The following is a 27039-nucleotide window of genomic DNA, read 5'->3' as shown; positions in this document are numbered from 1 at the left end:
GGGTTCAGGCACTTGCAGGTCTGCACATGATATGTTGACCTGGGAGATCGGAAAAAATCTCCACCCTTAATCCACCAGGTGCGACGCAGACAGAACTCCAGCGCTCTAACCATCGAACCACCGTATCTGCACATTACAAACCAATATGAAACTGACCCGCAATTTACTGATGGCTGTGTATGCCGTTGACTGTCAAGTTCGTCAAGCAATGAGAGAGAGAGAGAAACGTCGGATGTAATAATAATAATAATGATGATGATATATTGCACTTATATGGTGCAAACTCCCCATAGATGGGTTCTAAGCCCCTCACGTTAAACAGCACACACACACACACACACACACACACACACACAAACATATATATATATATATAATAGATAAAACATAGTTGAAAACCCACACCTGTTTTGTTAATCAAAAGAATTAAAATCTGAATTTTCGCTGCCACCCGGCAGCTTGGTCACAAACTACACTTATAACAGGTGACGTAACGCTATTTTTACGTCATCTTTCTGACCTTACATGACGTCTTATACTACGTATGTTCTAAATATTCCTTCAATTGTCTATGTACACATCTCTCTCTCTCTCTCTCTCTCTCTCTGTATTTCAGTGATCGTGTGTAACCACCACCACGACAAACCAGACTGGTAACTCCACGAATTAGGGTTCACATGCATGTCACTCCTCAAATTCAGTCCACCAAAACTGTCCCAAGGCTACATATTCAGAACAGTTCTCTTCTTTTCAGCTCCTCCACTTTGTTGACCTGCTACGCTATCACCTGTAAAAAGCTGAGGTTGTCGTCAGAAGGGTGAGGGATGGAAGAAACGTGGGCAGCGACCAAACACTTGGTGCCTTTCCTCAGTTTGCAGTCACTTTTGTGGTTTGCCCATCTCTTCTCAAGATCGTAGGAGCATCCCACATATTGTGCCTCTGGCTGAAGTCTGCAGGTCAATAGATAGACCAAGTTTGGCGTGGTGCAGGAGAGGTGTTGGTTGATCTGCCAGCGCCTTCCATCCCGTGGAGAAATGACATGGTCTGTGAAGGGGCCATGACTGCAGGTGTCACAGCGAGGTGCCTTACATTTGAAGGAGCCTCGGATCTTGTATAATGCGCTAATATATATATATATATATATATATATATATATATATATATATATATATATATATATATATATATATATATTTAGTGCATTATACAACACAAGGGCACGTGAAGACAGAAGTGGAAAACAAGATCAGTATCAACCAATACAAAACTACAAATTGCAGAGATATGAATAATCACAGGAAAAAGACACAACACACACACACTGACACACACACACACACACACACACACACACACACACTGACACACACACACACACACACGCACGCACACGCTCTAAAACCTACCCACAAGCACACACACACAGCGCATGAATCAATACTACAATGGAGGTGGATACAAGAAGAGTGCAGAAGGTGGGAGGAGACAGAGAACTATGCTTCGTCACGTCCAAAGGCCATATTGAACAGGTGGGTTTTCAGTTTACTTTTGAAAGAGGACAGAGTTGGTGAGTGCCGGAGATCCAGGGGAAGAGAATTCCAAACAGAAGGTGCTTGATGCTGAAAAGCCCTTTGACCAAAATAATGTCTTTGAAGAGACTTTGGGGACTCAAAGGAGCTTTCTCCAGAAGACCTGAGAGAACGGGATGGGGTGTATGACGGACAGAAGATGAGAAGGAACCTTCGAAGTGGCGATAAGCCAATTTGCCAATTTTGTACTGAATGAAGTCGACGCAAGAGAGGGGTTACGTGATCTTTTTTTTATTTTTATTTTTTTAATTTAATTTTAATATTTTGAGATCGTGGCCATAACTCACAATTATATCTATATCAACGTTTAAGAGGATACTTTTCACCAGCCTTGGCTGCAATTCTTCTTTGGACATTTACAGAATAACTAAATCGCCTGCAGATATGCCTAGAAGTCACGCGGGATTCAATAAGTTGACTGAAGTACTGCCAATCGTCGGAGAGTGCATATCCGTCGTATCTATGGTGATACTATCATTTAATGCAGAAAATACAGAACAGGGTTGGGCTACATCTATTATCTTGATGCATCCCCTTTCGAATGATAAGTCACGCGATCTTTTGCATATATACATATTTCAATGATATCAAAATATTTGCCTTTATTCATAACAGTGTGCAGTTTCAGTGCACTAGCAGTGCATCATACCATAATCATATTGTCGAATGCTTTTTGAAAATTTGCAAAACAGCCACACAGCCGACATTTTAAAGTAAATTATTTATCTATTTTTTGGGTTATCTAGTCTACCATGCAGGTTCAGTTGTCGGTTCAGTTGAAAATAAAACGAAGACTTGATGGAGGATTTGAAAAATAAAGAAAAAGAAAAAAAAGTAATAGTACGGCAGACAATTGGTATCAGTATCAGTAGCTCAAGGAGGCGTCACTGCGTTCGGACAAATCCCCGGCATATACGCTACACCACTGACATCTCAGTGCGAAGCAGATGCCTGACCAGCAGCGTAACCCCGCACATACTCCGGCAGGCCTTGAGAAGCTTTTACACAGTCCTTTTACATTACGGTATCATAGCTTGGTAAAACTGAGTAGACGTTCTTTGCCAGAATTAATATATCTCGTCAAAACTCAAACATATTTGACTGAGAGAAATCAGCGATGCACTTCTTTACTTGCATAATTTCGCCGGGTTCTGTGGCTGCTTCTTTGGTGTGTATGTTTTCCGAACTGCGTATTCATCAAAGAATCTGTTAAACCTAGTATTGCACGTCTTGGCCTAGTTTTTACGACGGTGACGACAGTTTAACGAAAATACTGATCAGTATTTGATATCAGTATAGAAAGGTCTGTATATGAATGATGAGTTTTCTAATGGAGGTCAGATCATCTCAGCGAGCGTTTCTACATTTATATGTCTTAATTTCTCTGCAGAAATAGCCTTTTTTTTTTTTACTGGTATACCGGCATGTTAAAAATGTCACACGAAGGGGGTTTTGGCACCGTCAAGTCAACTGACTTGATACGCGGCAGGTATGCATATCTGTTGACCTGGGAGATCGGACAAATCTGCATCTTTTACCCACCAGGGATCCTCGTTGGTAGGATAGGGTGGAGATTTTCCGAGCTCCCACCTGAGTCCACAGATGTACAGACCTCAGTGCTAATCACCGCCAAAGACTTGAATCACACAGACCGGACGCCGCAAACACACTGACACAGACATACAGCCGAGTGACTCGGGACACACACACACACACACATGCGCGCGCACATGCAGAGACTATGTCAGTTAATAAAAGGAACATAAGAAGTAGCAAGGCATTAATAAACGCGCAAAGCGATTTTCCCGCTCCATATTCAAGCGGCTCACGATGCAACGAATGCCTGGCATCAGCACAGTTGACCAAAGGGACACAACTGACTGTTCAAAGTGTTCATGACGCAGAGTACTGCGCATTAAATGTCAGTCACTGATCTGCCGAAAGAAACTGAAGCCCAACCAGGACTCTTGACTCCACACGGATCCGTCTGTCTGTCACCCGGCCGGGCTTAACACTGACTGATCTCTTCGGATCAAATGAATTACCAACAATCTCCCACTATTTTTTTTCGGTCTTTTTGATTTTATTAATTTTTTTTAAACATTTTTTTTTTACCGATGAACTTGACTCCCACCAAAAACATCGGAATTTGCGACGGACGGCCGGGTTACCCCGGTACGGTATGTCGTCAGCGGCCCGCCGCGGTTCAATGACTGATTTTTCTCACTGTCGGGATCTCTGAAGCACCGAATTTCGCCGTATTGATCGAGGATCGACGCCCAGCTAATTCAGTCGATATAAAAAGTCCGCCATGCTCCCACTGAGCAGACCGAAGCGCCGTTAATTGTTACGTCATCATTTAGTCAGTTCTTTTTTTGGATTCGGAAAATGTTCAGTCGAGCAAATAGGTGTGTCAGAGGACGAATGGCGGAGTGTATGATTCCAGTCCCATGAAAAATATTATCAACATTGTCCGGAACGCCATCACACGTTCCTCAGTAAACAAAAAACTGATATAATTTGGGGCTCGCTTCTTTTGACTGTGCTTTATTGGGTAAGTTAAAAGGCGCGACGAAAAAAAATTGAGGTGATACTGCATACTTACGTGTCCCGTCTTGTTTGATTCGAAAATGGCGGTCACTGACAGCACAAGGTTGGCGTTTTTCTTCTTTTGTTTTTAAAATCTGAATTTTCTTGCTTTGACATTTTATGCACAATGCCAAGTAGACCGGCGTCAGTTAAACATGCCGGTGTTCATCAGTGAGACAGATATCGAAACATTTGAACTTGAACTGTACGATGTTTTAGGTCTGAAGACCTGTTCATCGCTCCGTGTGGGTCATCAGTTGTACATACAAAACTTTGCATGCGTGGCTTATTGGCAAGACGGAGTGTACTTGTCTGGTTTGTTCTTCCAGTAGACATCCAGTCTGTTCTTGAAGGCATTCACTGACGGTGCCAGGACCACTTCGTCTGGGAGACTATTCCACTGACGTTTTGGTGACCCTTTCACGGAAGAAGTGTTTCCTGGCGTCGCAGTGGATGTGGTGCGGGAACATTTTCTTCGCGTTTCCTCTGGTGCTTGATTCCTCGGCGGTTTCAAGTTTTAGTTTTTCAGTTTTATGGAGTCCGTGGACATAGGGATCGAGTGTGTGAAACAATTGAAGGCCGGACTCGAGTGTGCGCTGTTCGAGTGTTTGATTTCAATAGCAAGAAGTCTTAATAAATAAACTTTATGTAAACTTGTTTCAAGTTGTGTGCGTGCAGTGCGTCGTGGTGTTTGTTCTGTCCACTGCCCTTCACCGTCAATGCCACAGTGTGACAGAATTGAAGATTTGCGTTCGTTCCCAACCAAGACCGTATTGCGTGTGTTTTGCAGGAAAAAACGTGTAGACGGTGTGCATATATATATATATATGTTTGTCAGTACTTCTTTTTATCACAACAGACTGATTTCTCTGTGTGAAATTACCAGTAGTTCGGGCTGCTCTCCCCAGGGAGAGCGCGTCGCTATGCTACAGCGCCACCCATTCTTTTTGTATTTTTTCCTGGTGCAGTTTCATTTGTTTTCAGTTCCTATCCAAGTGGATTTTTTCTACAGAATTTTGCCACTGAGGAACAATCCTCAGTTTTGTTGCCGCGGTGCACTGGGTTCCGTTCGGTGGTTTTGTGCGCTAAGCCAGTGCAGTGCTGCACACGCCCGGGGACCTCGGTTTAGTCGTCTCATCCGAATGACTAGCGTCCAGACCACCACTCAAGGTCTGGTGGAGGGGGCGGAGAAAATATCGGCGGCTGACGGAGCCGTGATTCGAACCAGCGCGCTCAGATTTTCTCGCTTCCCAGGCGGACGCCGTTACCTTTAGGTCATCACTCCACTGAATATATATTAATCACTATATTTTTTTTTCTCTCTCTCTTTTTTCAGTTTCCCCCCCAATCATTATAATTTACGAGGCATTCTGTCAGGATTCGTGTTCTAAGTTAAGGAGTCGGAGGGTATGCAAACATAGCGACTGCCATGTTTCGATGTTTGCCAAGGTGTCAACTTTCCGTTCGGCGGATTTTCCAGGAACGGTCAGCCATGTCATTTCCTGCATTTCGAGGCTTGCCTCTGACGTTGTTCTGTCAGTCAACTGCCTGATTTCTTCATGGATACTGAAGTGTCAACTTCTTCTGAACTTGGGTTTCTTGTCACCGTTGAATAGATTGTGTTGGGAACCATTCATCTGGCACAACCTAATCAGGTAAAATGTGTGAAAATACTTATGCTTCATGTTACCAAAAGTTTGTGACTTTGTGCATTTGAATAGTTATATATATATGTGTTATACATGTAACCTCCTCCAACTCAGTAACTCGGATTGGGAAACGAAAAAGGAAAGCATTTTTTTTAGTGAACGGATGAGATTTAAGACTTATTGGGAACTAGCGATGACGTAGCGTTCCTAATAAAGCGGAGTGATGTCCGCCATGATAATAATACAGTGATAAGAGGTGGCGTTTCCCGTCTTTTCATTTCGTTCCTCGTGTCAGTCGAATTTAATATTTGAGTATGGAAGAACTCATGGTGAACGACAATAGAACGTAAGTCAGTAAATCAGTTGGACACAAAGGCTAGATCGAGCGCGTTATTTGGTTTTGATCCAAGCCGTTCAAAGGAATGAGAATGAACGGATTCCATCAAGATTTACGATTGCACAATCAGGGCAAACGTAAGACTTAGAATCAAACCAGATTTCTCACTCCTGCTTCAGTTTCTTCCGAATGTTACATGTCCCTACAGCAACCATTGTCTCTGAGACTCCAAGTTTCGTTGTGTGCTGCATTTAAGACTTACATGATCACTGGTGGGGATAGTACTTGGCGGCCGCCCGACTAATTGTGATCTAAATCACGTCAAAAAATTGAAAAATGAATATTGTATTTTTAGGGTTTTGTTTTGTCTTTGTTTTCTAATTCAAGAGTAAGTCAGTAAATGGCGATGACAGCTAGGGAGGAAAATGGTGCATTGAAAGATAATTTTGCTCTGTTTTCAAGTTATGTTTGTCACATGTACACATGTGTGCATGTGTCAGCATATGTTATTGTGCCAGTCTGTATTCGTGTGTGTGTGTGTGTGTGTGTGTGTGTGTGTGTGTTGCATTTGTCAGCTGTCACTGTTCCATGTCATCACAAACATTGACATTAGAATCATTCTGCCAGTGATTAAATCAGTAATGATGATGAGAACAGAAACTGATTAATCTTATGTATTTGTGTGTTTTCTGTGTGTGTCTGTGAATGTGTGTGAATCAGAATCAGAATCAATTTTAATGTCAATTAAACCTGAACAAGGTTTATAAGACACGCATGCAAAGTCACATGAAACCAAGCACAAAATAGCAAAACAAAATAGATAAATATTGAACAAGACATTGAGTCACTCCTGCACGCTATGGTGTTTTTGACAGCAGTTACTGACAAATTTCCCAAACAGTCCCACAAGTTTGTCTTCCAGTATTAGCTGACAGGGTTTAATAATATTTGGAATGTAATCTTGAATTTTTTGTATGAATTCTATTATTCCTTTGTATAATTTGCAGTCATCTAAGAAATTAAATTCATCCTCTTTTGTTTGACATTGTAAACATAGTTTCTGTTGCTAAATCATGACAGGATATTCATATTTTTGCACAATGATTGGTTTTGATTATAATTAAGATATCCTTCAAGCAAATAAGGTTCGGTTCTGTATTCATGAGTAATTTTATTATAGAATAATAGTTTAGATTTATTTTCAGATTTGTTTCTCTTCCAGAATAAAACATATTCATATTCTAGTTTATTCATTATAACGTGGCTTAGTCTATGAATATTGAATGTTGACTGATTATTCCAAATGTGTCTTAAACCAAGATTCTGTAATATAATTTCAACAAAATTAATCCATGTTTGCTGTTTTGTTTCCTCTAATACACACACACACACACACACACACACACACACATGCAAGTTATGCACTCCCAAAGGCTAAATGAGAAGCCACTTTTGCCATGTACAGTAATGGATAAATCAGACAATAATGATGCTCACTGTCACTACATGGCTGGGTTGGCTGAGATCTGAACCCCTGGTGGGGAACTACTATCAAGATTTAAAACTTCAGCAGCTGTAAAGTTTGGGGAAAAGGCCAGTCACATGAGTACCATCTTACTGCATGATTCCCCAACACTTGACAAAATGAGTTGTTTGTAATCCTGCTGGCCTCATACTGTCAGATGTCTGTTCATCTAAGATTTAAGATTGTAATGAAATTGTATCTATTATTTTGCCCTTATGCAATTGATCTGTTTACTTTTGCTTGATCTAGTAATCTGACAGATTTTACCTCCCACATAGATATGTATAAACACTGTATATTTGCATTTATGACACAGTCGCACAGTCTTAACATATTTTCACAATGGTATTTAAAAAATGACCATTTTGACAATGTACTCAACCATCCATAATTATTCATTCATTGCAACTGATAATAATGAATAATATTGTATTTTAGACTCTCTCAGCATGTTACTGTCTGTTACTATTAGCAGTGGTCTTGTTGCCTTTTACTGGATCAAACATAAATTGTGCTATTACTTCACTCCTTATGAGAACAAGTCTAAAGGCATGGTTCTTGTTTTGTACACAACAACATGTGCTTCATGATTACACACAAATAATGTTTGTTGTCAGTTCATTACAAATTTGACCATACAACACTGAGCTAATTTCTTTCATCTGTGACTGTTCTCTCAAGTTTCTGTTTTCATATATATGCCTGTTTATTTCCTCCCTCATCCTATCAATTTCTGAATGTTCTGGCAGTCAGTTCTTGTATCCTCAAGAGCATAAGCTGCTGATACACTATCTTTTTCTATTTCTGGTTCAACATCATGGGCCTCAGGCTCTTGTTCCACTCCTGTTCTTATTTCATGTTACTTGCACGTCCACTTGTCTGTGCATGTGTGTGTAACTGTGTTGCATGTTCTTCATCAGCATGGTTGTGCCTCTCATGGTTGAAATGGAATGAGTATTTTTGAAAATTACAAATTGTATGTCTCACACCATGGCGACGTATGTCTAAAAAAAAAAAAAATCAGATGGTTTACATTTGCATGTGTTGGGGGGCGGGGAGGGGGGGATTCTTTTTATTTAGTTTGTGGTTTATTGCAGGTTGCTGTCTGCATTGAGATACAAAGATACAAGTCAGACAGAGAGAAGAATTCTCATCTGGTTTAATCATATTTAGAGTTTGTTTAAACTGCCTGTTTCCTGAGCTGATGTAACAAATTACCATTCATTTTATTATGGAATAAAAAATAATCACATATGAAATATTTTGATTACTGGATTTTTGGTATTTTAAGAAATCAAATGGATGTCAAGAAATATAATTAAAAAAAACATTTATTTCCAAAGAGAGAGAGAGAGAGACATTTGATCTGAAAATCATTTATTCTAGTTCAAAATTCACACACACACACACACACACACACACACACACACACACACACACACTGATAGGTACACAAATATAATATTGCACAAAAATCCTGTCAAGCAGGTTGGGTTTTGCTGCTGTTCAAGAATCTGACTGGCAGATGTGGTGTGTCATATACATGGATTTGCCCTAACACCGCACAACATCTTAAAGTAATCAAAATTGATAGCAGGGTGTTACTGGTTTGAATTCAGTTATGTCTCCATGAGAATTGAACAGAAAATGACATTCGTGAGATACACTCGTACGACGTGGACATTCCTTGGACATTCCTGCACACAATACTCATCAGCCACCACGCCTCACGCACAAAACACACACAAACACAGAGGAAAATGTAAATCCCGCTAAAAACCTTCCTGACAGTGTCTTGAACCATATGTACCATCTCAAATGTGATGATGGTTTTGCTTGTGATCGCTGCTATCTGATCTCGATATCATCTTCTTGTGACTTCTAAGTGCTTTCATTTCTTTCTGCTTTAGAGAATGGGAAGAATTTCATTCCCACATCATTTTCCAATTCTTTGATCATGCAAAGCATTGTTGCAATCCTCAAGACATCAGCGAACTCATAGCTCTGAAAGCATCGACAACACTTAACTATCGTGGATGCGCAAGTTTATTTACATGTCGCATGTCACCAGAATGGTGAATGATCCTGCAATCCATTGCGCGTGATGTCATTCGCTTGTTCCCTATGGACACGACGCCATTTCAAAATGGGGCTTCAAACCCTGATGCCTGGTGACCACTGGATCAGAAATTCAACACTTAGCCAATTATGCTGTGGTGCCTCCTTGTGTTGGTGGAGCAAGTAGAGATAAATGAAAATTGATGATATATGAATAAGCAAATGAATATATTTTAAAATCAAATCAAGTTATGACTGTCAGTAGCTGGCACCATGGTAGCTGGCATTGCTCATCTTAAATCTGAACTTCATTATAGTCATCACCATCATGTTTTTATCACATCGTCAACCAGATGTACAGACAGGAAGGCAGGAGACAGATAGAAATGATACCAGTATCATCATCATAATCATGAGTATCATGGCTTGTCTTCTTCAGAGATGGAGAGGGGGCCACATGACAACACAGCTGTCACCATGTGGAGGCACAGGATTGAAGCTAACTGGGAGGTCCTTGTAACTCACCTCGACCTCCTGGGCGATATTATGGATCATCTGATTTCATGCCGCATCTTTACTTCTGATGATGCAGACCATGTGCATCTTGGTGACACAGACCGCACAAATAAGGCGACGAACAGGAGATTTCTGCATCGTCTGCTTAAAAAAGGTGGCCAAGCATGTAGAAATACAGCAGTGGATGAGTGGGGGCTGACTGATTTGTGTTTTGATTGGCTGATGTGTGAGCAATTGGTGATTGGTTCATTGTCAGTGATATATATATATATTTCTTTCTTTCTTTTTAATATTTAGTTTCTTTGGCGAAATGGCTTAAGAGCTCAGCCAAGCACAGAAAGCCAGACCAGGGTTGACACTCAGTACAAAATAAATCATCAAAACAGAATCTCATCACACTGCAAGAATCCTTTTAAACTTGGGAAGAGGGGTGGGGTGAGGGGTTTATTTATTTATAGTCTGTTCATCTAAGATGATGGTATTAGAAAAGGGGGTGAGGGGAAGCCTGGAAAATGATTTTGCATACAAGTACTCTCATATTACAGTGCATAACCCAGAACATACATCTGTGGGTTATTTTTGCCACATTGCTCACCTGAGGATTAAACAAATGCACAACTGAAAAGACTGGCATAATTGATTGGAATTAAAGAAATGAAAAAAGGCTTACAGACTAAAGAAAAAATCTATCATGTTGCAATTTTTTTCAGGGGTGCAAAAATATGGCATAAAACTTGAAAGCACCCATTTTAACTAGGGTATATGTATTATAGGTAGTATTCTACCCTGGATAAGACAAAATATTTAAGGAGTTCCAGAATAAATACAGGCGAATGGACACAAAAGAGGCACAAAATAGGAAAGAATTAATGGAACAAAACAAAAACACAAAAGCAAGGCGTGATAGATCGGAAGAAAAGAAACATTTTCTTGCACAAAATTTCCAGAAGGTTGGGATACAACTTGGATTGCATGAACTTTGGGCACATCTATTGGGAGAATAACTTGGACTTTGAGTTTATTTTGTTTGTGATAGAGGTGTTTCACATGTGAATATATATGTGAATGTATAAAAAAAAAAAAAAAAAAAAAAATATGTATGTATGTATGTGTGTGTGTGTGTGTGTGTATGTATACACTTGTTGTCCTTAGAGCCACTTACATTGGATGATCATTCATAAATTCTGCCAAAAATATTGGTCCATTTTTACTCATTACCAGTTACTCTTCAGTTTAGCACACACACAAAAAGAAGAATCATTTTCATTACATGCAGACTTGTGAGCAACTCAATTTGCAGTACCTTCTCCTTTCACAAAATTCATGAACTACTATCTCTCTTTCTCTCTCTTTCTCTCTCTCTGGATGTGTTTGAATGCGTTTTGAACCTATTGCAAAACTGAATGGAAGTTGTGTAACATAAAAATATTGGTTACATTGTTTTAGTTGTAAGATAGCTCTTCAGCATGGGGCATTGACTGTTCCATTCAGGTCCCGCTGTCTACCAGCCTTTCATTGAAGCACTGGAGAAGACGAGACATGATCACCTTGTTCACCAACTGGAATCCACAGACATGGGTTCCTCTTTGGACAGGAGTGAGAATTTCTGTGTTACATCTGCATGCATGTGTGTGTGTGTGTGTGTGTGTGTGTGTGTGTGTGAGACAGAGTACTGTAAAAAATTTTTGCAGATGATGTTAATTGCTGTCATACATGTATGGCAAACTTTTCAACTTGCGGCGACTTCACGCCAGGTCCAGGGTGTTTGAGGCTCTGTTGAGAGAGTTCCTCTTTGCTGATGACTGCGTGCTTGCTGCACACACCCATGAGGACATGCAGTCATGCTTTGGACTCACCATTAGCCTCAGCAAGACCGAGTCCATGTACCATCCAGCTGGCTCACAGATCAATGATACAGAGATCAAGTCAGTCGACAAGTTTTGCTACCAGGGCAGCACCCTATGCAGCAATGGAGCCCTTGATGCAGAAGTGACACTGCACATTGCTAAGGCCAGCTCCGCCTTTGGCAGATTCAACAACAGGCTATGGAACAACAAAGGCATCAGGCTCAGCACCAAAATCAAAACCTACAGTGCTGTTGTCCTGACCACCTTGTACTGCTGTGAAACATGGACGACGTGTCACATTCAACAACTTGAGCAGTTTCACCAGAGATGCCTACGAAAGATCCTCGGCATAAAGTGGCAAGACAGGGTCTCCAACCTCCAGGTCCTAGAGAGGAGCGGCCTGCCCAACATCGAAAGCCTGCTGATGCAGTGCCTGCTATGCTGGACAGGACACGTTGTCTGCATGGCAGACAGCAGGATCCCAAAGATGCTTTTGTATGGCCAGCTGAAGGAAGGCCACCGCAAACTTGGAAGACCCTGCAAGCGCTTCAAGGGCACCTTGAAGAAAAACCTCAAAGCCTGTGACATAGACATCGCTTCCTGGGAAACTGATGCCCTTGAGCGCTCTCGCTGGAGGATGCTGTGCTCTAGTAGCATAAAGATGTTTGAAAACAAGAGAACGCTGGCCATTAAGGAGAAGTGTGAGCGAAGGAAGCCGGGCTCAACTTCTGGAGATGTTTTCCCTTGCAACACCTGTGGGAAGTTCTGCGCATCCAGAATCGGCCTCTTCTCCCATATGAGGACACACACCAACAGATAAGCCTGCCTGCCTACTCATCTGTCGGGTCGGTCCGACGGGAGACTCCATCATATGTATGAATTCCTAACATTCTTTACTTTCTCAGCAAAATTTACTGTCTGTTATTAATGAGTTCATAGTGTTCTTTGAGCATTTTTTGTTTTGTTTTTCGTTTTTGTCAGTGAATTTAATCTATAGCAGGAAAAATATCTTTTTCCAGTGCCAGCTCTGCACAGATAACATCCATGGGGGCCAACTTCAAATTTTCTGTTAGTAAAACAGTATGTCCGTGTTTACAAGTGGAAAGGTTTCTTTCTTAGTCCCAAAGATCTGACTTGGAAAAAGAACCATCCAAATTGAGATAGAAGCCAGTTTCTTGGGGTTAATTTGTACCCCCCCCAAAATATGATTATGTTCAGTGCTTGAAAACATTTTCAGAAGGCTGTTAACATTCCTGCAAACAGTAGCAAAAAATGTGTGATGTGAAACGATTGCCACGGCTGCCGATCTGTATGATGTAATTGTGTTGTTCTGTGCACAGTGCCGTCATCACCACCGCTGTCTGCAGCTGATGACACAGACGGAGCAGGAATGGTTGCAGCTGGTGGACTGAAAAGTGAGCTGTAATCTTGTGAGAGAGGGAAGTGATTCCCTTTTTCTGAGAGAATTTGATGTATCTACAATAGTCGCATAGCATTTCTGGTTGTCCTGGATTGAAGTTGTCATAGTATAATGCCTGTCTGAAGGCGTTGATTTTGGTTAAATTGGTTTTTATTGTTTGCATGCTGTGCAGCAGCCTGTGGTTTATTGTTTGCATGCTGTGCAGCAGCCTGTGGTTTATTGTTTGCATGCTGTGCAGCAGCCTGTGGTTTATTGTTTGCATGCTGTGCAGCAGCCTGTGTTTTATTGTTTGCATGCTGTGCAGCAGCCTGTGTTTTATTGTTTGCATGCTGTGCAGCAGCCTGTGTTTTATTGTTTGCATGCTGTGCAGCAGCCTGTGGTTTATTGTTTGCATGCTGTGCAGCAGCCTGTGGTTTATTGTTTGCATGCTGTGCAGCAGCCTGTGTTTTATTGTTTGCATGCTGTGCAGCAGCCTGTGTTTTATTGTTTGCATGCTGTGCAGGCTGTGCAGCAGCCTGTGGTTTATTGTTTGCATACTGTGCAGCAGCCTGTGGTTTATTGTTTGCATGCTGTGCAGCAGCCTGTGTTTTATTGTTTGCATGCTGTGCAGCAGCCTGTGGTTTATTGTTTGCATGCTGTGCAGCAGCCTGTGGTTTATTGTTTGCATGCTGTGCAGCAGCCTGTGGTTTATTGTTTGCATGCTGTGCAGCAGCCTGTGTTTTATTGTTTGCATGCTGTGCAGCAGCCTGTGGTTTATTGTTTGCATGCTGTGCAGCAGCCTGTGGTTTGGGGTCATTCTGACACAGTGAATAGAATGGTGTTTAGGTTCTGTTTGGTAAATCAGATGATTTTCTTTTTTTTATTGGTAAATTGGATGATTTTCTTTTGTTACTGTCAGATGGTAATTTAGATATATTTTCTTTTGTGTTGTCTGTTGGTAATTCAGATTATTTTATTTTATATTATTGGGTGGTAATTCAGATAATTTCTTTTGTGTCAGATGGTAATTCGTATGATTTTGTTTTGCTCCTTGGTGTGGTAATTCAGATAATGTTCTGTTGTGTAGCTGTAAGGTTGGAATTATGACCAGTGTTTGTGTGACTGTTGGACAGGTAATAACCCACCTCCTAGGAACATCCGTTATGTGGAGAATTTATATATGGCGAACACTCAGTTTTTCAATACAGGTAAGACTTATTTATTGTCGCTTTATTTCAGGTAGATTATTTGTCTGTGGTGAGAATGACTACAACCTCAGCCATCTGGGAGGGAGTTGTGTATGTGTTCATGTATGACTTCATATATTTGAGAATTAGGTTTGTTAATTTCACGTCAGGGTGATTATTTGCCTGTAAATTAAATGACATTGCCCAGGGGTGGGTTGCATGAATGTTCGTTAAAAGTTACCAAAGATAAGTTTGCTTCCGGTCTGAACAGATTTCACATTAGATTGTTCTTTTCCTTGGAGAAATATGGGAGATGACAAATTTGTGAAGCGTGTTAGAACGGCAAATTTGATGGATTATGAAGGAAGAATGCTGCTTGAAAAAGTTTCCAAACACTCTGAGATAGTTGGACTGCCAGGGATCAACAGCAACAGCAGGGTGGAAAGAGAGGCTGTGGCAAGAAGTTGCAGCTGCTGTGAATGCTTGATGAAAGTCAAAAGCATCTGCACTCAAAGAAATAAAAAAAAGAAATAACCAAAGCTGTGGGAAAGGGAATTTCCATCAAAAATAAAGAAAACCCTCCCCCAGCTGGTGGTGGACCCCGATGATACACCCTGGTGCGTGCAGGCAGCATTGGACTTCACTGGCGAGATATGTCCAGATGGAATGCAGAATGCTCCAACTACAAATGGAGGTCTTGACAGTGAAAAAGACAATCTACAAGTCCAACAGCTGTTTTATGGGACCACATGACATACGATGAAGTGCATAGAAGAGTCAAACAAGCTATTGAGCTAGCCACTTGATGATCCACTGACCACTGCACAGAAAAGGAAACTGAAGTGGTATGGCCACGTCCTGCGTTTATCAGGACTGGTCAAGACCTTCCTGCAGGGAACAGTGCAGGGAGCAAGGAGAAGAGGCAGGCAGGAGAAGCGATAGGAGGACGACATCTCATAGTGGACAGGTCTAACCCTGAGTGAGACAGTCAGGACAGACAACTGTGAGGGATGGAGGAGGCTGGTTGCTGAATGTGTGGTGTCCCCACAGCCTACAAGATTACAGGATAGATATATAGATAGATCTATGTGAACTCAAAAAAGACTTGAATATACCACTTCAATTTGGGAATATGTGAACTCATTAGTACTATATAGTAGATTTCAAATGAATGTGCCACATATGCCTGACAATCAGCATACATGACTTACATGTCCTGTTTTGAGCCCTTTTCTTCTGGTGTCGGCGACATACTGACACAGGTGATAACCAGCCAACATGGAAAAAGTCTGTTAGAATGTTCTTACAAGCACATACCTATATAGATTCACAATCTAAAACACATGATCACAAATAAACTACACTATGAGTATGAATGTTTTATTATTTTTCTTAGGGAAAACAAGTATGACTAAATCAAAATAAAAATTATATCAGAAAATCCTACTTGTTAAAAAAAGAACCAAACCTTATTTACCAGACAGATTTCTCAATTACAGTCAAAACCAGTCATTGTGCAAAGAAAGGATCTAAACATACACACAACAAAACAACTGAAAATACGAAGAAAAAAAGATTATTATCATTTATTAGATGGATCACTGTGAACTATAACAAAGAAAAGAGAAGAGACTTTTTAAGCTCACACTGGAAGACAAGTCTTGCGAGCTTTTTGAAAAATGTTTGGAGAACTGCCACCCGGACTGCTGTCATATATATATATATATATGAAAAATGTTTTGACATCTTCTGTCATGACTACTCTCTCTCTCTGTCTCTCTCTCTCTCCACACACAAAAACTATGGTTTGATGTTCCCTTGCTCATGGTGAAAGACATCATATTATGATAAGATTACCATTAGTACTGTTTGCCATTTGACAGCTTTAGTCCAACTGATTGTTTACATATTGTCCGATGTATTACTATGCATACCAACACCTAAAAATGCATGGTGCGAGTGACGAGCTTTTGTTTTGACCCCATACTGACCCCTGTTCTTTGTGGCCCAAGGCGGATGTACATAAAAATATTTCTGAGTTCTGAGTTCTCTCTCTTATGCACGCGCGTGCACACACACACACACACACACACACACACAAAGTCTCATGCACTCAGTCTTATGAACAAATGTTACACTTCTGCACCACACAAAACTAAAACTCTTGCACACCCAAGACACCATTGTTAACTTGACTGGTTGAGTTTCACACAGATCTGTATGGGGAAAAAATTAAAGATTTTATTCTGGAAATAATGGCAAAGTTTCAGCTCTGCTCTGGTTGAAAGTTGCTCAACATCATCTGCAATTATGTCACAGAGTTCCAGAGCATTTGGCCTGCATGAACAAAAGTGATTATAAAACTCGGCATCATTGAAAACTTCAAACAGATGTGTGCCGTCTTTGAATGTTATGTTCTCGTCTAAACATTGATGAAATACAAGCTGAAAGACCAGATGATTCACCATTTGATTGCTCTAGCATAGCAAAGATCACACCTATGCCATGGTGATAGCAGTCAGAGTTACAACGGATTTTAAGATCACTTAGCAGATGAGCAAGTTTGTGCAACCTGGATTGTATAATGTTAGGAAATTCTTAGTGTTAAGCAAATTTGGCACTGCAGAGTTCGCTCATGCATCCTACCCCAGGGATGTGTCAGTGTATGTGTGTGTTCCTGTGCTGCATATATGTGCAGGCAGGTTTCATCAGTTCAGCATAATTTGTCTGCAGTACAATTCCCCCCTCCCTGAGATACTTGGGGTTTTGTTTTTAAATTTGGATTTTCTGTTGCTGAGACTGGAAGAGCTTTGGGGTAGAGCAGGGCAGCTCAGTGGTTACGGGATAGGTGGTGTGAGAGAAACACCATGTGATGGGCACAATGGTCAGAGCGTCAGACTTTCAGTCTGAGGGTTCAGTCTGGGCATCGGTGCCAGGTGGGTTAAGGGTGGGTTTTTCTCCTGATCTCCCAGGTCTACTGTAGACCAGCTGGAGCATTGATCTATATTGTGTGTATTTGTACACATGCAGAAGACCAGATATGCGCAACAAGTAGTGCATCGTGTCAGTGACGGTTATGGAACCTCAGCTTACTCTGCAGTCTCCTTCTCTTCTTCATAGTGTAGGATGGGAAGGTGAGAACTGTGTGTATCTGACGCCAGTCTTTGAACAACACTTCTCTGCCTTAAGCACGGCACACAGTTTATGTACTCACGTGCTTGGTTGTTTGCATGCTTATGCATACATACCCAGACACTAAGACTTTTTTTTATGCTGTTCAGAAAATGAGTAAGGCAAAGAGAAGGGAAACCGTCAAAAAGGAATAAGTACTGTTATTTTTTTAAAGACAGAGTTGTTCAGTTCAAAGAGTTGCTGCTTGCACAGCCCATCAGTTGGCATACATGTGAATAAGAGGTACAGAGAAAAAAAACCAAGAATAAACCCAGGCATTTTCCTTTCCTCTAAGTTGATATCTCCTTACCTGCTATTTACTTGTATGCTGGCTGAATTATGCGCTTTTGTTGTATTCAGAATAAGAGTACTTATTCCTTGTTTAGCATTTCTTGTCCAAGTTTGATGTTCCCAGTTCTTGATTCAGTTGAAAATCAACAGCCTATTGTTATTCACCATTAGAGCCAGGTTATCTTATGACTATGGTCTATGAACGATGTTCTCATTTGTGTGTTTCAGAAACAGCAAGTTCAGGAACAAGCATCTCTGAAGCTGACATGTGGGTCACTTTGATAAAGGAAGAACTGGGACAGTGTCCGGAGAAGAAGGAAGCTCTCCGCACTCTAGAACAAAAAATATGTGAGAAGATAAGAGTACAGACAAAAAAGCACTTTTCTTCCTTCAGAGAGATATCAAAAATCTCTTTCAAGGAATTCATTGAACAGAAGGGCGATCACTTTCAGATAACAAATGATGGCCAGCACTTCATAGTCACTTTGAAGAAGGCAAGGAAGAAGAAGAAGAAAAAAGCCAAAGACAGTTCCAACGCCAAAGACAATGCTGATGGATCTGCTCAGCAAAGAGTACAGCCCAGTCCATTTTTACCAGAAACTTCCATCAGTGAAACTCCTTTGAAGTCATCTGTTCCAGAACAGATGTTGGATGAGGAAGAGGAGGATGTGTCTGATACTGACGGAGCATATGGATGGGAGACTGTGCCGAGGAAACAAAGGTCTAGAAGCATCAGCAAGGTAGAAACTGCTGTCCAGAAGACCACAGATGAAGTGCTGATTTGTAGCCTGATCCAAAAACCTGCATCAGACAGCCTTATTTTTAGAGGCAGTGATGATGCATACAAACATGATAGAGTGGAATTCATCAAGGATGTAACAAGCTTGTACAACATCCCGAAGGCACACTGTCCAGCTTACATAATTTTAGGGGTCCAGACACGCTCCTCACTGCCTCACAAAATACAAGGCCTCCGGGCATCAACCCCTGAGTCAGTCTATCAGTCCATGTTCCCAAAGAACTTGTTCAGAATCACACCAAAATTCAGATACAGGGAAGTCTCCCATTTAGGTAAACCTGTCGGCATAGTCGAAGTTGACAGTCGACGATCTCATGATCCACCAAGTATCGTTATCAGTGATGACATGAAGGCTTCTGGGCTGAGAAAAAACCAACTTCTTTCAAGAGAGAATGGCAAGAATGTGTGCACTGTTCATGGTGAACCACCCTGTCAGCCGTTGCATGAAGACAGAACGAAGAGGGACAAAGGCAAGCAAGAGACCCCAATCAAACCAACCTCATATGCTCAGACAGTGCAAAGACCAACACAGCAAGCCATGAAAATGGGTTCTGGGGATCAAATACCAGCTTCTCTTGGTAGCCCAGGTAAAGCAAAGGCACTGATGAAGGCACTGAACAACTTCCAGAAGTTTGACTTTGTGCTCATCACAGGCAGCATGTGCATCTCCAATCCTAACGTGAAAGCTCTGGCACTGGCACCCTGGGTGGCTGTGTATGATTTCAATTTCCTTGGTCGAGATACTGGCCTCCTTAGCATGTTGGAAGAAGAGATTGGCAAGAGAAGGAGTTTCAGCATCTTCACATGGTGTGATAACTGCAAGGGAATCACAGAGAAGGGAACTCAATGGTGGAGTCTGCTAGGTCGCCGTGAAATCAGTGAGAGTCATTCCCCTGACACATGCCAAAAATGGTTTGCCCAAGTGAAGGACAAGCTGGAAAAACTATGTTCAGAGCTTGCTCATTTCGCTGAAGACTGCACAGTTTTAAAGGTGCTCATTCTGTGGCCAGACAGTGAGCTGGAGGCAAGGTGCATGCACAAATTCCTGACCAAGTTGCAGGAGAATCTGCCTTCCAAGATGGTTCTTTGTTTTCCTGATTCTACAAAAGATTATTCTCAGTCGAAAGCTGCAAATCTTCTGGTTATGGAGTATGAAGAAGAAGGGCTGATTGAGAAATACCATGTACCTCTGGAAGACTTTTGTGCAGAGGTTGAGCTGACACAGCAAGCCCACTTTACTGAAAGTGTCCCATACCAGTTGCCTTCTTCTGCTGATTCCAAAGTCACCACGCTGCATGAAAAAGACATAGCATGGCTTGCTGAAGATCTGGATGTTCTCTATCTTCAGAATCCACATTCAGAGCCACTGCCAAAGGAACATCTTGAAGAGGAAGCGGATACATTTTTCAAAGGTGGTTCAATAAAATGGTCCACATTGTATGATCCCAATTACAAACCTTTTGACACCAAGCGTTCAGTGGCAAAAGACATAAAGAGCTACATTAAGAAGGAGTTCATTACGGATACCAGGAATGGTATGGTGACAATCTACCATGCACCTGGTGCAGGAGGATCCACAATGGCAAGACGTGTGCTCTGGGAGATGCACACCCTTACTCCCTGTGTCCATGTCAAGCAGCGGTCAGGATCTTCTATGGAAGAGATTGCAGGAAAACTGATCTTCTTATATGACAAATGCAGAATGCCAGTCATCACTCTGATGGATGGGGAAGATGAAAGGAAAATTAAGCAGTTTTCCAGACAACTGGAACGTCACAATGTGGTTATTGTGTGCGTGAAAAGGTATCCATACAAGTACTCCAAAGAGTCCAAAGGGAAGTTCTATTTGCCAGGATCCGTGAAGAAGAAAGAATCAGATGATCTTGTCAGTCGCTACATGGACCGATGTGAGGGTGATGAGACCAAGATTGAAGCATTGAGGAATCTGGACAGAAATGTCAGGAAGGATATAATGGTCCAGATGTACGAGTTTGGAATGACAGTGTACCTCCATGAGTTCCAAGGCGTGAGAGCCTTTGTCAGGGGGCATCTTCATTTGGAAGAACAGCGCCAAGGAATGTTGGAAGTGTGGCAGAAATGCCTTGGATTTCTGTCCCTTGTTTACTACTATGGGCAGTGCACCCTTCCCTGTCAGTTCTTTGCCAGTCTTCTTGGGAAAATGACCAACTACAAAGTGGATCTAGATGACTTTCCAAATGAAGTGAAGGTTTTCCTGGTTCAAGACCAAAATGAGGGCAGGGAACATTGCATTCGTATTGGACACTATATCATTGCCCAGGAGATTCTGGAACAGATTCTCAACAGGCGTGTCAGATCTCCATTGGGAAAACATGGCAGAACTACAAGTGACAGACTGAGCTCAGAAGCCAGAAGGTATTTGAAGGACTTCTGTATAGAATTAATCAGCCAGGCCACAAAAAGAAAAATGAAAACCTCTGTGGCATCACAAACAATTACGCGCATCTTGACCAGAACCTTCATCATCAGAGACGATGAAGAGACCAGTGACATGGGTGAGCAAGGTCTGGAAACTCAGCAGAAGAAAAAACCTCAGTTTTCCCAGATCATGTCAGATCTGGACTCGGACCCCCCATACCAGGGTCGCCTGGAAATTCTCCAGAAACTGTGTGAAACATTTCCTCAAGACCCAAACTTCAGAGCTCATTTGGGGCGTTTCTACACATGCTGCAGACCAGAGGAAGAAAAGGAAGCTGAAAAGCATTTCCAAGAAGCTCTGAAGCTTTGTAAAGAACACAGCCCATCCAAAGACAAGAATGAAATTGAGGATAAATCCAATCTGACCCTGATGCATGTTTATCACATGTATGGCATGTTCTTTCAGGTCCGTGTTAACAAGCTGATCAATACTTGCTCAGATCTCAAGGACAAAAGACAGGCTGAAGAAATGTTTGACGTTGTCATTGACAACGCAGCAAGAGCATGTGACAAGTTTGACGACAGCCGAAATTCTACACCAGCAGGACATGAAGAAAGCTACATTTACACAAATGAGATTTATGTCAGACTACGAACCTGTGACTTTGTGCATCGCTACTTTCCAGGAGGTATGGGAAAATTTCTGGCAGGAGATGATGAATGTAAATCTCGCATCAAGGATTTCGTAGCCCAGAGTGTGACAGAGATTGACAATCTGATCATGGAGTGCAATGACATGCAAGGGGATGAAGACAACATTCTGCAGAAGTATGCTATGTGGTTCCACACCCTGTTCAGTACCTGCTCCATTCAACTGCAACGACTGGTCAGACCAGACAGTTTGGCAAACCTGCGCCTTACCATATCTGCCACCAAGCTCAAGTTCCGTGAAAAAGACGACATGATCTGGACTGACAGTCCCATACCAGAGCCAGAAATCACAAGAATTGTGGATCTGCTGGAAAACATCTTCAAGGAGTTCTGTACAGATGCCGGAGACCGGAACAGAGCCAAGGGGAAGCTGGATCTGGACTACAGAGACTGGGTCCTGGCCATCAGACACGTCAATTTCAAGAAGGTAACCTTTTCCCACAGTCTTTGATGGTGTTAAGGAAATGGTACCACGTAAAGATTGATAAATAGGAAGTTCAATAGCTAGCTAATTAGGTAGGTATATTTGTAGAGAGAGGGAATAACAGGAGTGGAGGGAAATAATGCAGGAAGGATGCTGAGGACACATTCTTAATAGAACTCAGTTTAGTGTTTGATGTGAGGTTCGTGTCCTTCCACACCTGTTGAGCTTTCCTGCCTCCACATTTCTGGTTTGATCTCTGCTTCAGGGGACTGGGTGCTGGAGATGGTGGGGCTCAGCAAAATCTACATTTCACATGATCTTCTCAGTTAGATTGGTGCTAGAGAAATGCTGCAATCTAGGAGACCTCCATGCTGGGCATTTGTGGACCTTACCAAGGCCATTGATTCTGTCGGTATATGTGGACTGTATGAACTTCCACAGGAAAGAGGCTGTGTCGCCACCCTCTTCCCAAGAACTGTTGTTTGATTGCCTTCCTTCACAGCAGCATGTATGCAGGGCACAGGTTTCTTTGAAGGAGAAACAGATTCTTTTTGCATTATCAGTGGAGTAAAGCAGGGCTATGTCCTGGTAGCCACATTCTTCAGGATCCTCTCACTGTTCTTGTCTAATGCCTTTGACAAATCATCAGAGGGTGACCTGCGCAAAAATGATCAGACAGCAAGTTTCAGGTGCTTTCGAAAACTTATTGTTTTACTGATTATACTGCACTTGCCTCCCTCAAGCAAGAAGACTTCCAACACTTGGTGGTTAGAATAGCCAAGGCTTTCCCCTCAGTGCATCCTGTTTCAGGTCCCCATGCAGTTGTTTGAATTGACCCACGCTCCTCACTTTCCTGACATTCAGGTACACTGCCTGAGCCTCCAGGGTCACTGCCTGTTCCTTCAATGTCACTCTGCTCCTTCAGGGTCACTGTTCCTTCAAGGTCACTCTACTCCTTCATGGTCACTCTCCTCCTTCAGGGTCAATGCCTGCTTCTTAAGAATCACTCTTCTTCAAGGTCTCTGCCTGTTTCTTCAGGGTCACCCTGCTCCTTCAGGGTCATTATCTACTCCTTCAGGGTCACTGCCTGCTCCTTCAGGGTAATTGTGCTCCTTCAGGGTAATTCTGCCCCTCCAGTGTCACTCTACACCCTGAGGGTAACTCTACTCCTTCAGGGTCACTCTACTCTTTCAAGGTCACTCTGCTCCTTCAGGGTAATTTTGCCCCTTCAGGGTAATTCTGCCCCTTCAGGGTCACTCTACATTCTCAGGGTAACTCAACTCCTTCAGGGTCACACTACTCTTTCAAGGTCACTCTGCTCCTTCAGGGTCACTGCCTGCTCCTTTAGGGTCACTGCCTGCTCCTTTAGGGTCATTCTCCTCCCTCAGGGTAACTCTGTTCCTTCAAGGACACACTACTCCTTTAAGGTCACTCTACTCATTCAGGGTCACTCTACCCCTTCAAGGTCACTGTCTGCTCCTTCAAGGTCATGCTTCTTCTGCAGTGCTTTTCTGTGAAGGGCTCAAAAGTTTGTAAGGAAACAAAAAATGTTTCAACAGCAAATTTGCTACATTACCTTTTTTTTTTTTTTTTTTTTTTTTTTTTTTTTTACTTCTTTTTCACAAAACCTTTATCTTTGCTCTGTTATCATAAAAACTTGACACATGCTTAATCCTTAATTGTTTTATCATAATTGGTTAGAATAGAAACTTCTTCTTCTTCTTAGTAATACTATGTTACATTGATGCATGCCAGGAGTTGCATAATCTGATAATGGGACATTAGTCTGAGTATATTTTGGGATTTTTTTGTCTTTTAACGGATCTCCCTCTTCCCAAACATTTTTTTTTTTTTTTTTGGTGTTAATATGACTGAAGGCATAGAAGGGCTGTTGAGTTTTCTAATCAGTCACTGAGCGTGAAGGTTTTACATTATCTCTTGTCCACTTGGTCATACTGTCTGTAAAAGTAGCATCAAGCTTGCACGCACATGTTTGCGCCACACATACACGCACACGCACACACACGCACACACACACACACACACACACACACACACACACATATCGCATGCACGCACAGACCATTGAAATAATTCAGTTGAAAGGTTTAAATTGATATGGTGCTATACATGATGATGACACATGGATAGGTACTTATATGATGCCCGTCTTCAGTCAGAGACCAGACTCTGAGCGCTGTACAAACATGGCATGATTTGCACAACAGGCTGCGTACCTGGGTAGAGCCACCTGACAGCTGCCATTCAGTCAGGTTTCAGTCACGCACACTCACACAGACACGTTCCATTTTATATGCATGTCTATTTTGTTTATTTACCTGCCATGTAAGCAGCCATTTTCGGGGGTGTGCATGCTGGATATGTTCTTGTTTCCATAACTCACCAAACACTGATGTGGATTACAGGATCTTTAACATACAAATTTGATGATATTCGGCATGCGTATAAACACAAACGGTTCAGGCACAAGCAAGTCTGCACATACATTGACCTGGGAGACTGGAAAAATCTCCACCCTTAACCTGTCAGGTGTGATGGGGATCGAACTCAGAAACTCGAGTGAGAATCCAGTGCCTTAACCTTTTGACCATACCTGTCAATTCAGTGCTCAGCTTGTGGGAGGCAAAAGGTGTGGGGGTCGGAGCAGTCACGCAGTCTGTGTTGTGTAATGTTGTGTTATGTTAGTCATGTCTGCAGGTTTTTGCATTATAATGGACAAAAGGCCAGCTTCAGGAGGAAGGTGGCAGAATGGTTAAGACACTTACCTGCCAATACAGTGTCTGTGAGGCTCTGGGTTTGAAACCTGAGGCTCTGGGTTTGAAACCTGATCTTGCCCTTTGTATCAAGTTTGATGGGAAAATCAAACCGAGAGTCAATCATTCAGATGAGACAATAAACCAAGGTCCTGTGTGCAGCATGCAATTGGTGCACTGAAAAAGAACCCACAGCAATATAAGTGATTTCTTGTGGCAAAATTAAGTGGAGAAGGTGCTGATTACAGGTATGCACGCCATGTGTGCAGGTGTATAAAGTGGACAAGGTACTGATTACAGGTATGCACGCCGTGTATGCAGGTGTATAAAGTGGAGAAGGTGCTGATTACAGGTATGCAGGCTATGTATGCAGGTGTATAAAGTGGAGAAGGTACTGATTACAGGTATGCAGGCTATGTATGCAGGTGTATAAAGTGAAGAAGGTACTGATTACAGGTATGCACACCATGTATGCATGTGTATAAAGTGGAGAAGGTACTGATTACAGGTATGCACGCTGTGTATGCAGGTGTATAAAGTGGAGAAGGTACTGATTACAGGTATGCAAGCCATGTGTGCAGGTGTATAAAGTGGAGAAGGTGCTGATTACAGATATGCAGGCCATGTGTGCAGGTGTATAAAGTGGAGAAGGTGCTGATTACAAGTATGCAAGCCATGTGTGCAGGTGTATAAAGTGGAGAAGGTACTGGAGCATGTCCGCCAGTGGAATAACCACTGTCACAGTCCTCTCTCTACCTATTACCTTTTCCTCTTGCTCACCTTGCTGGGTATCGGAATGGGCTCCTGTCCCGGTGAGTTGCTCCCCCTCTCTCTGTCGCTTGTTCTCTCTGTCTCTCTCTGTTTCTTGTTCTCTCTGTCTCTCTGTCTCTCTCAGCCACTTGGTCTGTCTGTCTGCTTGCTCTTTCTGTCTCTCTTTGCTTTTTGTCTGTCTCTCTCTGCCGCTTGCTTTCTCTTTCTGTCTCTCTCTGCTGCTTGCTCTCTCTCTTTGTCTCTCCCTGCCTCTTGCTCTCTCTGTCTCTCTCTGCCTCTTGCTGTCTCTCTGTGTCTCTCTCTGTCTCTTGCTCTCTCTGTCTCTTTCTGCCTCTTGCTCTCTCTCTGTGTCTCTCTCTGTCTCTTGCTCTCTCTCTGTGTCTGTCTCTCTCTGTCTCTGTCTCTCTCTGTCTCTTGCTCTCTCTCTCTGTCTCTCTCTGCCTCTTGCTCTCTCTCTCTGTCTGCCTCTTGCTCTCTCTCTCTCTCTGTGCCTCTCTCTGCCTCTTGCTCTCTCTCTCTCTCTGCCTCTTGCTCTCTCTCTCTCTCTGTCTCTCTCTGCCTCTTGCTCTCTCTCTCTGTCTGCCTCTTGCTCTCTCTCTCTCTCTGTGCCTCTCTCTGCCTCTTGCTCTCTCTGCCTCTCTGCCTCTTGCTCTCTCTCGCTCTGTGCCTCTTGCTCTCTCTCTCTGTCTCTGTCTCTCTCTGCCTCTTGCTCTCTCTCTCTCTCTGTCTCTCTCTGCCTCTTGCTCTCTCTCTCTCTCTGTCTCTCTCTGCCTCTTGCTCTCTCTCTCTCTCTGTCTCTCTCTGCCTCTTGCTCTCTCTCTCTCTCTGTCTCTCTCTGCGTCTTGCTCTCTCTCTCTCTGTGTCTCTCTCTGTCTCTTGCTCTCTCTCTCTCTCTGTGTCTCTCTCTGCCTCTTGCTCTCTCTGCCTCTCTCTGCCTCTTGCTCTCTGCCTCTTGCTCTCTCTGTCTCTCTCTGCCTCTTGCTCTCTCTCTCTCTCTGCCTCTTG

At 42.4% G+C, this 27039-nt stretch overlaps 1 protein-coding gene across 6 annotated transcripts in view; it reads left to right on the top strand.

The window, feature by feature from the left end:
* Positions 1-3745: 3745 nt before the first annotated feature.
* The window catches only part of LOC143277199 (uncharacterized), a 35181-nt gene continuing 11887 nt past the window's right edge, over positions 3746-27039 (top strand). The window contains exons 1-8 of one of the 6 annotated variants that reach the window (XM_076581980.1): positions 3746-4143; positions 5659-5833; positions 10187-10417; positions 11755-11859; positions 13451-13525; positions 14643-14717; positions 18387-22492; positions 25949-26075. In XM_076581980.1, coding sequence (XP_076438095.1) covers positions 10189-10417; positions 11755-11859; positions 13451-13525; positions 14643-14717; positions 18387-22492; positions 25949-26075 — 4717 coding nt within the window. In that variant the 5' untranslated portion in view covers positions 3746-4143; positions 5659-5833; positions 10187-10188. The other 5 variants (XM_076581979.1, XM_076581981.1, XM_076581982.1 and 2 more) reach the window with 5 other exon arrangements.

This window comes from Babylonia areolata, chromosome 33 (assembly GCF_041734735.1).
Source record: "Babylonia areolata isolate BAREFJ2019XMU chromosome 33, ASM4173473v1, whole genome shotgun sequence".
In the NCBI taxonomy this organism is placed as follows: Eukaryota; Metazoa; Mollusca; class Gastropoda; order Neogastropoda; family Buccinidae; genus Babylonia; species Babylonia areolata.
This window is presented reverse-complemented; position numbering and strand designations above follow the sequence as displayed.